Here is a 15,570-nt window from a genome sequence, read left to right as displayed (position 1 = left end):
TACTGCACTAATACTCTGCATAAGGCCCCACGGGGACAACTTGGGGAATGGTGGTACAGTAATTTATTTTAAATACACTTCATGCTGAGATCTATTAAAAACCGATTTGCAGTGAGTGTGGATGAATGAGTATGAGCCCTGCTCTCACACAGCGTTTCACTGATGCTGCAGGTTCACTGTCAGACACTCCCCACCTTCAATTTTGCAAATGCTCCCTGGCTGCTTCTTCAGCAATCACCGCACACCACGCATTCAAAACGCCAGTTCCAGGAGGTCCCATCTTTACTAAAGCAAATAGGAGGTAATGACTGCAGAAACTACCATGAATGGGGAGGTTACTTTGGAGCCTGGTGGAAGGTGGGCAGAGCAGAGACTAACGTGCCCTCATGGTGCTGTGCTTCAGCCCGGCCCTGCATTCACCCATCACTGCACTTAGATTTCTGGATATTCCTTTACCTCATTTGAACTGATGAAGCCACTTGGCAAGTAGTAAAACTTTAAAGAAAAATAAGGTAGCTTCAAGTGCAGGTATTCCAGATAGACATACTATATATCCTGGGTAAATAAGAACCTTCAAACATAAGATGGCAGTCTTACTGTTAACATGCTGTGCTCTTTTTGACAGGAGATGATGTGTGCATTGTTGGTTATGGAGCCCTTGGAGATCGCTGTGGTCCATCTGTCACCTCCGGGGTTCTGTCTGCTGTGATATCTGTGGATGATATCCCAGTTATGTTACAGACATCTTGTGCTGTGCATGGAGGATCCAGTGGAGGACCTTTGTATGCTCTTCCTTCCGGAGAATTATTAGGTAATAGGAATTTAAATTTACAGATTTTATGATGCTTTCGTGGATCATTGATTATACAATACAATAATACAATAACATTTGTAAAGCGCTTTTCTCCCATAGGACTCAAAGTGCATAGTTGTGTCTCAGATTAATACAGGGTTGTAGGCTGGGTTGTGTTACAGAGGAGATAGTCGGATGTTCATGAATGCCAGACTAAAGAGGTAGGTTTTCAGTTTAGACTTAAATGCTTCCAGGGATGGAGCTGTCCTGATTGGGTGTGGCAGGGAGTTCCAAAGTGTAGGAGCAGCATGACAAAAGGCTCTGTCTCCAAAGGTTTTGAGGTGGACTCTGGGGGTGACCAGGGTGTTACGTCCTTTTGATCTGTGGGGGGTGTGATGCAGTTGCAACAAGTCCTTCAGGTATCCAGGGCCCAGATTCTGCAAGGATTTGAATGTCAGTAAGCCAATCTTAAACAGAATTCTCCATTTTATCGGTAGCCAGTGGAGTGAGCACAGGGTTGGTGTTATGTGGCAATGGCAGGGTTGGCTCGTTAGCGGCATTCTGTACTAATTGCAGGCGGCGTAAGTCTTTCTTATGCAGGCCTGTGTAGAGGACGTTGCAATAGTCTAACCTTGATGTGACGAAGGCATGAACTAGGGTTGGAAAATCCTCTGAAGGAATTAGGTGTTTAATCCTTGCAATATTCCTTAGATGAAAGAAGGAATGTTTCACAACAGCTGAGATTTGATTCCTGAAGCTTAATTTCCCATCAATCAGTACTCCCAGGCTGCGCACACAGTCTGAGTTGTTCAGGTCTGAGCTCCCTATCCTTAGCGGTGTTGGTTGAGACTGGGGCTGCTTTGCTGTTGAGCCCTGGCCCTCGATAACAAAAACCAGGGGCGTCTGAGTCACTAGGCAACTATAAATTTTTGCCTATGGCGCCCTGGGTGGAAGTGGGCGCCCTCTCGCCGCTCTCTCTATGCGTGTTTATTTATTTTTTTTCTTCTTTCAGCCAGCCAGGTCAGCGCTGGCTGTGACAGGCAGCTCAGCCTGTGCCCGGCGCCGCCTACTGGTCCGCCCCCTTCCTCTCCTCTCCTCCAAGCGAGCAGCACGCACATTAGTTTTTGTACGAGTGCGGTGCCGCCGTCTACTGGTCCGTCCCCTCTCCCTCTCTGTGTAAAGCGTGCGGGCGCCGCACGCTGGTTTGGTTTGTTTACTCGTCTGCGCCGCCCCTAACTCCGCCCCCGCCTGTCACACGTGCTTGAAGGCACCGAGTGTGACGCAGGGACCAACGCCGTGGTACCGCTGGCTGGCTACACCTGACTGCGTGCGCAGTGTGCACACAAACTATCTGCAGAGCAGGCAGCAGCAGAGGCAACACACACACCTCACATTGAGTGCCATCTGCAGATCTGCTGCTCTTGATAATTTTTTTTATATGCATCCTGGCTGCCCCTTCCCCCCTCCTTCCCCATATCGCTGCAGGCAGTGGCTCCTGGGATGGATGGATGGATATTAAATAATACAGGCATGTAGCATGCCTGCTGCTGTGTGGGTCTGGGCAGGACTCGGAGGGAGGGAGTCATGTGTATAGTGTGTGTGTATATATAGTGTATGTCTACTGTGTGCTGTGTATAGTGTGCTCTGTGTGTGTGTGTGTGTACTGTGTATAGTGTGTGTGTAGTGTAGTGTAGTGTGTGTGTGTGTGTGTGTGTGTGTGTGTGTGTGTGTGTACTGTGTATAGTGTGTATGTTGTGTGCGGTGTGTGTGTGTGTGCGTGCGTGTATAGTGTGTGTGTGTATATATATATAGTGTGCTCTGTGTGTGTGTGTGTGTGTGTGTGTGTGTTTGTGTGTATAGTGTGTGCGTGTGCATGTGTACTGTTCGTGTGTAAAGTGTGTGTGTGTGTGTGTGTACTGTGTATAGTGTGTATGTTGTGTGCGGTGGGTGTGTGTACTGTGTGCGTGTGTATAGTGTGTGGTGTGTGTGAGTGCAAGTATATTTTATGGTGAAACGCTCTGCTGCATTACAACTATTTTCTGGTGAACCCATGCCGCAATAATTGTATCTTCTGGTGAAACGCTGCTGCATTATTATTTTCGGGGGTCTTGGGGGTGGGATTCACCACAGGAGTGGTGTTTACCATGAGGGCGGGGGGGTATGGGGCTGGGGGCAATCACGGGGGGGGGGGCACAGGATTTCTCGCCTGGAGTGACAAAATGGCTAGAGACGGTCCTGACAAGAACCTCAGTTTTGTCAGCATTAAGTTTTAGCCAATTATTATTCATCCACTCCTGAAGCCCAGCTAAGCATGCGTTTATTTGTGGAGTAGGGTCTGTGACGCCAGGTTTGAATGACAAATATAGCTGGGTGTCATCAGCATAGCAATGATATGTCAGGCCATGTTTTGTATGATTTCTCCAAGTGGCAGCATGTATATGGTGAAAAGTAAAGGGAATAATATTGCGCCCTGAGGTACACCGTATTTTAGTGGTACAGGGTTGGAGAGGAAGGGCCCTAAGGCTACCCTTTGTGTTCTGCCAGCCAGGAAGGAGTTGAACCACTGGAGAACAATGCCATCTATGCCTCAGTACTCTTGTAGCCTGTTGAGCAAGATTTCATGATCGACTGTGTCAAAAGCCGCTGAGAGGTAGAGCAAAATCAGGATGGAACATTGACCCTTGTCTCTTGCAATGAGCAGATCATTGCAAATCTGGGTGAGGGCTGTTTCACAGCTGTGATATTTCCTGAAGCCAGATTGAAGAGGGTCAAGGATGTTGTTTCTGGAGAGCCTGGCTTCAAGTTGGAGGTAGACAACCTTTTCAATAACGTTTCCCAGAAAGGGGAGGTTTGAGAGAGGTCTGTAGCTGTTTCGAGCATCTGGGTCTAAGGATGGTTTCTTGAGTAGTGGCCTGACGATTGCTTCTTTCAGAGTAGAGGGAAACCACCCTTCTTGTAAGGAACCGTTGACTATTTTGTGGAATGCCGGTGTAAATAGTTCAGGGCATTTCAACATGAACTTAGTGGGGCCAGGGGCCAGATCGCAGGTAGTCTGGCAAAGATTTGAGAGGATATTCAAGATGTCTTTTTCAGTGATTACCTTAAAATCAGACCATGGTGGTAGGCTATTTTTGCACCTGATTAAAATAACATTGTAGACCTTACCTTTATTCAGAATACCCCCACTAAACTGAATCTATTGCATATTCAGTTTTGCCCTCTTGAAACTGAGCGAGCAAGACATTACTCCATTAATGCTGCACTTCGGGTCAGGGAGTGAATACTGTTGGTTTACAGTGGGCATATCTGTCTCTTTATCTCAACAAAAACCTAGTGTTACTGGCTATCCTTGCTCAGTAGCTCATACCCCTTTTCCCACTACAAATCTTTTCCCTTTTTCAAATGGATCATCAGGGGGTTCTGTATGGATGATATTGTGATGAAACCCCACCCACAGTGTGATGTCAGGACCATGGTCCTGACATCACACTGTGGGAGCCTTGTTGCATTGTGCGAAATAACAGCTGTTTACAGCTGCTTCCAACTGTGAAAAAAGCAAGCAGCATTTCCACTGACATACCCTGCCAGCAATAAAAAATGTCGCCATGTGATAAATGTCAGAAAGTTTGTCAGGGATAGGAAAGTTTTTACAATGGGCAAACACTGACTAAATCATTTATACATAATTATTGTAAAAATTAAGCACTTTTTTATTTTTACATTATGTTCACTGGAGTTCCTCTTTAGTAGGGTACTCTGTAACGCCTCCTCCTCTTGAGCTTTACCCACAGAGCCATATAAATATAGTACAAACCTTCCAATAATGAAGCCAAAATAGCCTGAAACATGTCTGAAAGTTGGATTATGTGGCTTTGTCAAAATAAAGGCATGCATCCAGTGGTTGGGGGTATATGCCTCTCCTTTTTAAAGGACTTACGAGGCGAAATTACTAAAAAAAGTAAATTACCTGCATCATCTTTTATGGCATGGAGGACGCCGTCCGCGCCCTCTGTGCCGATCCGCTGGGTCCCCCCGCTCATTACCCCCCAGGGCCGGCTGCCGACCCCACGGCCCGGGTCGGGCTCTCCTGCCTCTCGCAACATGGCCGCTTCCTCTGGCCGCAGCTCGCCTGGCCGCGAGTGCGGCTGAGCAGCTCTAGGGCCAACCCCCCTGATCCACGCTACAAGTAAAAACTTGAAAAGTAGATTTAAATATAAAACTGTGGAATATCTTAACCTCCCTGGCGGTTTATTTATTTTGCCAGGGAGGCTGCAATGTGGTTTTTTTTAAATTAAAAAAAAAATATTTCATGCAGCCAACTGAAAGTTGGCTGCATGAAAGCCCACTAGAGGGCGCTCCGGAAGCGTACTTTCGATCGCCTCCGGCAATCGAAAGTAACAAGATAGGCCGCAATGAGCGGCCTATCTTGTTTAGCTTTCCTGGTCGCCATGGCGACGAGCGGAGTGACGTCATGGATGTCAGTCGACGTCCTGACGTTAGAGCCGCCCGATCCAGCCCCTAGCGCCGGCCGGAACTGTTTGTTCCGGCTGCGCTGGGCTCGGGCGGCTGGGGGGACCCTCTTTCGCCGCTGCACGCGGCGGATCGCCGCGGAGCGGCGGCGATCGGGCAGCACACGCGGCTGGCAAAGTGCCGGCTGCGTGTGCTGCTTTTTTCAGAACGAAAATCGGCCCAGCAGGGCCTGAGTGGCGACCTCCGGCGGCATACCCCGAGCTCAGCTCGGGATTACCGCCAAGGAGGTTAAAAAGTCATTTTTAGGAGAAACAGGAAACAAAAGACAGGCGCCTCTGGATATTCTGCACGGCATAGCCGGTAAGTCCCATTCCCTCCACACCTCCCCGCAACCACAGCCCCCCTCCCCCCTTACGAACTCCCGCGGTATAGCCTCCATATTTCCACCTACGCGATCCTCCATAACCTAGTCGGCTCCACATTGACCCTGGCGATACAGCCACACTACAGCCACCCCAGCTCCCCTCTCATCCCATCCCCTGCCCTGACCCCAGCACACACCTCCGTTTTTTCTTACCCACTGCCCCATTTCCCATTCCATTTTTTTATGTCTATGCACGCCCACCATCTACTTAAGAGGCGTCTGACCTACCCCAAGCCACACTACTCTATCTATCATATGTTGTGATATATGTTTATAATGATCTGAAGTTACCAGTCATTTTTAAACCATTTCAAGCAGTAATTACTTTTTAGGCTATTTTTTAACCTCCTGAGCGATAATCCCGAGCTGAGCATGGGGTATGTCGCGCAGGAGGAGTTCTCAGGCCCTGGTGGGCCAATTTGCATAATTTTTTTTTTGTTACACGCAGCTAGCACTTTGCTAGCTACGTGTAACTTCCGATCGCCACCGATCCGCCGCTACGCGCCATGCCGCGCAGCCCCCCCCCAGTCCCGTTGTGCAGCCTGGCCAATCAGTGCCAAGCAGCGCTGAGGGGTGGATCGTGACTCTCTCTGACGTCCATGACGTCGGTGACGTCATCCCGCCCCGTCGCCATGGCGACCGGGGAAGCCCAGCAGGAAATCCCGTTCTAAACGGGATTTCCTGCTTACTCTGATCGCCGAAGGCGATCGGAGTGGGTGGGGGGATGCCGCTGCCCAGCGGCTATCATGTATCGAGCCCAGGGCTCTCTACATGATTTAAAAAAGAAAAAATTAAAAAAAAAAGTGCTACGCCCCCTCCTGGGCGATATAATTGTATCGCCCAGAGGATTAAGAAAGTAGAAGCGAACGACTAGAGCTATTATAGCAAATTTGCCTGTCAGTGATATTGTGTAATTTATTTACATACATATTCTTATATGCTTTTTTATGAATCTAATGGTATTTTGGTTTCATTGTTTCAATGATTGTATTTTTATATGATTTTACGTTCCATACCCTGAGCGCTACTCCCTGTCTCGTTTTAAGGCACACATTTGACCTGAGGAAGTGGCTTACGCCGAGAAACGCGTTGTCACTGTGCTGTTCGCAACTAATAAATGAAATAATATTTTACCCTTTACAAGATATTTCCTATTTATTATTTGAGTTTCACTGCTCATGATATCAATCATCATTTAGTCAAATTGGGCGGTGTGACGGACGGTTGTGTGACCGCAGCCGCGTGCAGAACATGCGATTAAGATCGATAGAATCTAGATTGGTTGTGTAGGAGCATCTGCAGTCAATCTGGGCTCTCTCTTTTCTCAGCAGAGAGATATCAGTACTTAGGTGCAGGATGTCTTTTGATTTGTTAATTAGCTTGGGCCATGCTTGTGTCCCAGGGAATGTTTACTTTTTAATTACCTCAGGCAGATGTCAATTGCCCACCATTTGGTGAGCCCTTTTCATGCAGGGGGAGCCAGGAAGCTAGTCACAGCTTGACACCAGACAGCCTGGCTGCAGCATTAGCAGGAAGAAATGAATTTTGTATGTTTTTTTGCATATTTACGGAATACCATAAATAGGGTAGTTATGAGAGTGGTATCAGTGGATTTGTAAGATCATGCTGAATCTCTTGATACCAGTCGAGAGGGGCCCGGGGCCCTTACAACCAAGTTATTAAACTTCTCAGGAACTGAATCCTCTACCCTAATCAAGTTTGGTATTGTGAGAGAACGCGGAAAAGCCGCCGTGTGTGCTGCTGAGGAGGCGGCAGATTCCGCGTCCAATGTGGCATTTTGCACGCGGAAGCGTGCGTCTGGTAACAGGGCAGAACGCGGAAAAGCCGCTGCATGTAACAGTAAGGCGGCTGGTTCCGCGTCCAGCATGACGGTTTGCACGCGGCAGCGTGTGTCTGGTGTGGCTGAGTCTGTTAGTGCACACAGGCTTAGGAATACGCGCGCGCTGAGAGGCAGAACTCTTATACTGGGCAAGGAGAGATCAGCTGATCACGCCGATCAGCTGACTCCAGAGCAGATTACTATTGGTTGATCAATTAGGGGTGGTGCCGGAGAGCACTACTCCATATATAGTTACTGCTGGCCAGTCTCAAGTTGTCTGCCGTTGCGAACACTACGTGGAAGCACTCAGACCTTAGTTAGATCCAACAGTGTGTTTGAACCAGGTGGACCTGGGAATTCACACTGAGCCAGATTACTTGTACTGTTATTCTGTTTATGCTCAGACTAGTTCCAGGGTGTAGAGACCACGGACCTCACACCCAGACTAGGGAACTTGTGTTATCTATCTGTTATACTTCAGACTAGTTATAGGGTGTAGAGACCACGGACCTCACACCAGACTAGGGAACTTGTGTTATCTATCTGTTATTCATCAGACTAGTTCCAGGGTGTAGAGACCAAGGACCTCACACCAGACTAGGGAACTTGTGTTATCTATCTGTTATTCATCAGACTAGTTCCAGGGTGTAGAGACCAAGGACCTCACACCCAGACTAGGCATTGTTGATACCTGTTATGACTTACTGCTTTCCTGACTATCCCTCTGATCTCTGATTCGGTACCTCGCATATCTGACATTCCGTTGCCAGACCCTGCTTGCCTTGGATACCGAATCAGCCTTCTGTCTTTGTACTTAATCTGTCCGTGTGTTGCCGACCAGGCGTGCCCGACCAGAGTCTCCAGATCAGATAGTGACATCCACCTTCAGGTGTCACTCACTCTCTGGTCCTTCCTATCTCCAGCCTGACTCCACCCCTTGGAGAGTCTCGGGCTGCTGGAAGTTTCCTGTGCCCTCAAGAGCAGTATTCCTTTACTGCCTATGATCACCTGCTCTGCAGGTGCATTACTCAAAGTACTACTGTTACACCAAACACTCACATACCTATAGGTGTCCAGAGGTTAGCAATATATCTGCATTCTTGGTGATACTGCAGATCACCAATAATGAGATTCTCTCTGCGTGCTAACACCAATCGTTACAGGTATCATATGAACTGGCATATTCTGAGATATATGAATATGTGATGGTCCTGTGTGTGCGATAAGTGTACGCCGAGATATGACAAATGTCATATTTGGTAGGCATGGGGAACCCATCCAGGGAGCTAACCGCCCCTGTCCAACCCCTGGGCTGTACTTGAGACTCCACCCAAAGATGTACATTGTTCAAAAGTGTCTGCGAGGGACTCCTCCCTCATTCCTCCATTTTCCACCTTCATGAGAGCTGCTGCCACTTTGAGGAACAAGTGGTAGCCATTTTGTTTGGACTTTGAACTGAGCTGAAACCAAAGACTTAGCTGAAACTGAAACTGGACTTTACAAGTTTTCCCACAAAAGGACATCTTTCCATGAACCTAAGTATTTTATCCTTTTCTTTTCATACTGCGCTATGAATGTCTCAATAATTGTTGATTTTAATGATTGTCTGTATATATTAATTATTTATATTGCATTAATAAACGACGTTCAAACATCCTTTGTTTATTCAGCTACCCTGCTATTCAGCCACACGAACTGAATCCAGACTTTTGGAGAGACGCTACTATTGTATTGTTGTTAGCTAGACAGAATAGAGTGTTTAACTGTTTTAATTACAGGTCTAGAAATAGCTAGTTAGTGGGTGCTTCTGGCCCAGGAAAGCAGAAGTGGTGGCAGTTATACCCTGAAATAGTGTGTAAATTGTAATTACCATAACCCACAGGCTTCCTTCTAGTCTGGCTGCTGGCCAAATTCCGTCGGTTTCTGCCCACTGATCGCGACCACAGCTTGCATGATCTGTGTGCTGAAACCGATTGGAAGGCAATTTGCGTTCCGACCACTAGGGCCCCTGTGACAGGCGGCTCCTACCATCCAAATTCACAATTTTTAGGAGAAGGAAGATAGATAAAATGGTTTATTTTATTAGTTTATGTTCACCTCAGGTGTCCTTTAACAAAATGTATTAATCTGAATTTTTTAAATTTGCATTTAAGGAATTGTTGCAAGTAACACAAGGGATAACAGTACTGGAGCAACATACCCTCATTTAAACTTCAGCATCCCTGTAACTGTTTTGCAAGCTGCTGTGGATCGGTACAAGCAATTTGGGGATTTACGGAGCTTTGGAGAACTCAATAAAGCTAAACTTGCAGTGCGGGATGCTTGGCGTCTACAAAGACCACCTGAAAAGACCCTTCAGAGCAAGCTATGAGTTCCAGTAAGTACCAGTTCTGACAAAATGACTTTCAATCCTTAACTTCCACTATAAAATAAGGAACGTATTCAAACCCATATCTATGCTCAACAAACTAGTTGCCCAGATTTCTGCAGTTTTTAAATTACCCGTAATGGTGTGATCTGACACATCTACTTATGAACCCATTAATTCACGAGTGCTCAGCTCATCATCCTCATTGTTTGTGGGGTAGGAGCAGAAAGCAATGTTTGAGTGGGGATAAGGGGGCAGAAGAGTTCAGCCAATCAATCATTTTCAACCGGAGTGACAACTGCTAGATATCCGCTACACCCATGGATATTATATTGCGGCTTCACCTGGAGCAGCACATTTCTTAACAGCCAGTTCTCTACAGGGCCAATAATAGATATGTGTAAATCGCTCGACTGAATTTCTTTTTGAGTAGGGGAAGATTGTTCAGCTCCTTTTAGGAGAACCTCTTTATTGCAACCTCAGGTAACAGAAACAAAATGTGTGATTAAAAAAAAAAGACTACACAATACTATTCTATGAGAAAACAAAGGTAGTCTTAGAAGACAAAATGCAAAAGTTTCGTAGGAAAAATAAAAGGCGGTACACCACAGGCTGTTTTGCAGTTAAGCTTGTAATGAAGACAGAGAACATAATACATGTAGCGGACCATCAGGTCCTTCCTCAGGTTTTCCCCCTTTTACACGTTTTAACAGAACATTGGGTGAAGAGTCGGTCTAAGCATGTCCTGCATGGATTCTACTTGGCACTAGAACCTTAGTATGGCATTTGCGTGTGTGTGTGGGGGGTTGGGTGCTGCAACACAGAGCCAACTTTGCTTACCTATGTTCCTCTCATTCTTTCATCTTTCCTTCACTTATTTTCCTCTTTAGTTTCTAGGCCATGATCCAAACTGTTTAGAAGACCTTGGTACAAATCTAATTTCAAAAGTAAACGGTATATTGGCACAGTGGACTCAATGTTAACCTTTTCAAGTCAGGTAGCAACAGTTTTTGGTTATGTCAGTGATATATTATCTGCAATAAAAATTACTACAATGAAAAACTACACAATCAGAATATCTACCATGCACAGATTTACATTTTCTGGAGTTTCAGAGAATGATGCAATTAAATGAAAGTTCATCTTCAGGCATACCGTATATCAGAAGACACTATCTAATAGATAATCAGAGTGCCTAGATCTTATCTATTTTGTGTAAAATGAGGCTTCTGTGCAAACTGTGCAATTTTAATCCCATAACCAAATGTTCCTGAAGTCTTGGGTAGCTTTGTAAATTAAGTATAGGTGTTTGTATGACCTATTAATCAGAATTATATAAATACTTTCACTTTGTATCTTGGATATGACACTCTTGAGATAACAGAATCAGAAAGAATTTTATGCGCCAAGCACGTACCCGGAATTGGGTTTGGCACAGTACAATTGCTCAGAGTGGACAAGGAAGTACACAATTTTTATTTTTTTTAGAAATGCATAAAAACAGGAGTGCAAGTCAAATAGTGCAAAATATAGAAAACAAAACAGTAAAAAAGAAAAACGCATAAGTGCAAAAATAGGATTGGAATCCAGTAAGCGGTGTACAGTTTCGCTGTGGAGTTATGTTAGTTCAGTCCAGCAGGTTCAGGAGGTTGACAGCCCGAAGGGAATCGGATAAAGAAGCGGTGACCAGGGTGTGAGGGGTCGCCGGCAATCCTCATTGCTCTGGAGCGTAGTCTGGAGTAGTGGAGGCAGTCAAGTGAGGGGAGCGGTCTACCGATAATTCTTTCCGCCGATCTTATCCTCTGAAGTTTGTATCTGTCCATGGTGGCAGTGTAAAAGTTTGTCAGCAGCTCTTGGGCCATGCCAAACTTCTTCAATTGGCGGAGGAGGAATAGCCTCTGCTGGGCGTTTCTCTGGGTTAGGGTAGTTTTTTTCCTTCCAGGTCAGGTCGTTAGAGATGGTAGTGCCCAAGAGACGGACACTGGGCACTCTATTGACATCAGTGCCATCAATGTAGATTGGTGGAGGGGCGGGGCATGCTTCCTAAAGTCTATAATCTCAATGGTTTTGGTTGCAGTAAGGACCAGCCTGTTGTCCCTGCACCACTGGAATATTCTGTCAACCTCCAGACGGTAGGCTTGCTCGTCACCGTTAGTTACCAGGCCCACAATGGTGGAGTCATCAGAAAATTTGATGGCCTTGACAGAGTTTGCTGAGGATCTACAGTTGTTTGTGTAGAGTTAAAACAGGATCGGTGACAGGACACAGCCTTGTGGAGCCCCCGTGTTCGTTGACCTTGGCTGAGAGATGACATCCCCCAGCTTTACGACTTGAGACCTGTTGGTCAGGAAGTCTGTGATCCACAGGCGCAGGGTGGGATGGATATTCTGTGCTACAAGATTTTGCTGCAGTATGCAGGCGCAGATGGTGTTAAATGCCGAGCTGAAGTCTAGTAGAAGGATCCTGGCGTACGTGTTCGGTTTGTCCAGGTGCTCATTTGCTAGCTCTAAGCAGATGTTGACGGCGCCATCGGTGGATCTGTTTGCTCTGTACGCAAACTGTAATGGATTGAGTAGGGGGGAAGTGGCGTGTTTAATGTAGGACAGGACCACTCTTTCAAAGGTTTTCATGATGTTGGAGGTAAGGGCCACGGGCCTGAAGTTATTGAGTTCAGAGATGACTGTCCAAGGATTGCATCATCCTGCTGTTCAGACCACTAAGGTTGCAGGGTTCATCTGAATTCCTCTTCAGAAGTGCTAGTCTGTGGTGTAGGATGACTCCAGTGTCTTGTCTGATCATGTACTTTTAAAGTTATTTATTTAGCTAATTAAAGTGAACCCGAGGTGGGGTTCTGACAATGCTAGCTGCACACAGAGACTGGGTCTGCCTATACAGCCCAGCCTGTGCTGCTATCCCAATCCCCCTAAGCCCCCCCCCCCCTGCGCTCTGCTATCTCCCATAAATCACAGCCGCGCTGTCGACACGCAGTGTGTCGCAGTGTTCTGTGTTTACCTCTATAGCAGGGGTCCTCAAACGTTTTGGGTCGAGGGCCGGGTCAACGTACTTCAGACTTCCGGGGGGGGGGGGTGGAGTATACATAAAATGATGTAGAAGTCTTTGCAGGCAAGACAGTGAAGCATACCCAGGTGACAACCTGCAGTGGACAACAGTGTCACCTGATCTGGAATTTGATTGGAAACCAGCGAATTACTGCTTTCTGCCTTCCATGTGGATGGGTGATGCCAGCACAGCTGTTCAATATGCGGACCACCAATATTTAAAGATGTAGCTGACCGCATCTATAAGTGATACAATTTGTGTGTGGGGGGCCGGTAAAAAAGCCTCAGAGGGCCACATTCGGCCCGCGGGCCTTAGTTTGAGGACGACTGCTCTATAGTGTCAGTCTGCTGCTCCCTCCGCCTCCTGCATAGCTCCGGTCCCTGCCCGTGTCCCTTCCCTCCCCGCTGATTGGAGGGAAGGGACGTGGGCGGGGACCGGAGCTATGCAGGAGGCGGAGGGAGCAGCAGACTGACAGTACAGATGTAAACACAGCCCGCACAGCGCGGCTGTGATTTATGGGGGATAGCAGAGCGCAGGGGGAACTTAGGGGGGATCTGGATAGCAACAGAGGCTGGGCTGTATAGGCAGACCCAGTCTCTGTGGCCTGGTGCACACCAAAAACCGCTAGCAGATCTGCAAAATGCTAGCAGATTTTGAAACGCTTTTTCTTATTTTTCTGTAGTGTTTCACCTAGCATTTTGCGGTTTTGTTACAGTAAAGCTGTTACTGAACAGCTTCTGTAACAAAAACACCTGCAAAACTGCTCTGAACTGCCGTTATTCAGAGCGGTTTGCGTTTTTCCTATACTTCACATTGGAGGCAGAAACTCCTACGCAATCCAAAATCTGCAGCAGCCCGGGAGTATGCGCTCCTGCAAAACGCCTCCCGCTCTGGTGTGCACCAGCCCATTGAAATACATTACCCAAGCGTTTCCACATCCGCAATCGGATCTGAAAACGCGACCGAACCGCTCTGGTGTGCACTAGGCCTGTGTGTAGATAGCATTGTCAGAACCCCACCTCGGGTTCTCTTTAAGTAGCTTACACAAAGACAAAAATGAGCCCTTTAGTGAGTGCTTACACAGCTCAACAGGGGGGGAAAAGTGTGTCTGAGGGAAATCCGGAAGTTTAAAGAGAATCTGAAGTGTTTTTTTTTTTTTTTTTTCTTATCTATAAATCATGTTAAGGCTATAAATACCTGGTCTCCTGCATTATTCCAGCTTTAAAACTAGTGCCCCCTGTCCAGATAATTATCTTTAATCTCTCCACGAATTTCCTGGTCGCAGAATATGCTACCAGGAAGAGAATAGGAAGAAGCAGAGCTGTTCTCAGTAGTTCTGCCTCTCTGAGTGCAGACGGACGTCAGTCTCCACCGCCTTCTAATTTATGCCGCCCTCTATTGCTGGCTCCAGAGGCTGTGAGACGTCTCACAGCAGCAGCCTCTGTCAGCAGCTTCACAGCATGAGACAGCTGAAGCTGCAGCCCTTCATGGAAATGTATGTGTATGAAAAGGGGGTGAGATATATACAGAGGTAGACTTGGCAAACATAGAAAAAAGTTTTTGCTAAATCGTTTGTGCACTTTTTTACTGTTTGCCTATTCTATTTAAAGCAAACCTGTGACATTGTAAAACAGAAATATAAGTTAACCTTCTGTATAAGTCACAAGAGGGGAAAAGAGGTGCCCAAGAGCAATAAAACTTTGTTAAAAACACAATAAAAGCAAAACACGGCGGAGGTGGCTTACACCAGTGAAATCGACTAAAAAATAATCTTCATTTCCACAGGCAATGCGTTTCATGGATGCGAGCCCACTTCATCACGCCATTCACAGTGCCTACAAAGTCAACGAGCGTCTCATTTGCACAGGTAAATTTTCTGAGAGTTTGAAAGCCTCTCATTTGATTTGTAGGCACTGTGATTGGCCTGAGGAAACGTGTTGCCTGTGCAAATAAAAACTACTTTTTAGTTAATCTTGCTAGTGTCACTGGAGAGGTAAGCCACCTTCCCCATGTTTTTCTTTTATTGCATTTTTAATGAAGTTTTATTTCTCTTGGGCGCCTCTTTTCCCCTATTATGCAATCTCACCTCCCCATCCCCCTGGGGGGGTTGTATGGTGGTTTGCAGTGGCTTCTACCATCTCAGAGCCTCTGTACACTCCCCCCCCCCCCCCCCCAAGTGTACAACCACATCTGATCTGGCCATAACTGGATTTCCCGAGTGGAGACGGGTTTGTGCTCTCCATCTGCTCCTTGTGGTTAATGGCAAGCCGTTTGTGAGCATATTTCATTTCATTTTATACCCCAGGATTAGTGGCATATTGTGCTATTAAGCTCCCGTTTGTCTCCCTCCCCCCCAGTCATGTATACAGTAATGTGAAAAACTATTTGCCCCCTTCCTGATTTCTTATTCTTTTGCATGTTTGTTACACTTGAATGTTTCTGCTCATCAAAAACCGTTAACTATTTGTCAAAGATAACGTTATTGAACACAAAATGCAGTTTTAAATGATGGTTTTTATTATTTAGTGAGAAAAAAAACTCCAAATCTACACGGCCCTTTTTTAAAAAGTGATTGCCCCCCCCCCCTTATTAAAAGATAACTTTACTGTGGTTCA

At 46.4% G+C, this 15,570-nt stretch overlaps 1 protein-coding gene across 6 annotated transcripts in view; it reads left to right on the top strand.

The window, feature by feature from the left end:
- LOC137535911 (peroxisomal leader peptide-processing protease-like) overlaps nucleotides 1-15,570 on the top strand; it is a 177,438-nt gene that overhangs the window by 33,134 nt on the left and 128,734 nt on the right. For 4 of the 6 annotated variants that reach the window (XM_068257785.1, XM_068257787.1, XM_068257784.1 and 1 more), the window contains exons 3-4: nucleotides 626-811; nucleotides 9,681-9,904. In XM_068257785.1, coding sequence (XP_068113886.1) covers nucleotides 626-811; nucleotides 9,681-9,898 — 404 coding nt within the window. In that variant the 3' untranslated portion in view covers nucleotides 9,899-9,904. Of the gene's footprint in view, nucleotides 1-625; nucleotides 812-9,680; nucleotides 9,905-10,785; nucleotides 10,851-15,570 lie in introns of those variants that run through there. The other 2 variants (XM_068257788.1, XM_068257789.1) reach the window with 2 other exon arrangements.

Source organism: Hyperolius riggenbachi, chromosome 10 (genome assembly GCF_040937935.1).
Source record: "Hyperolius riggenbachi isolate aHypRig1 chromosome 10, aHypRig1.pri, whole genome shotgun sequence".
NCBI lineage: Eukaryota > Metazoa > Chordata > Amphibia > Anura > Hyperoliidae > Hyperolius > Hyperolius riggenbachi.
This window is presented reverse-complemented; position numbering and strand designations above follow the sequence as displayed.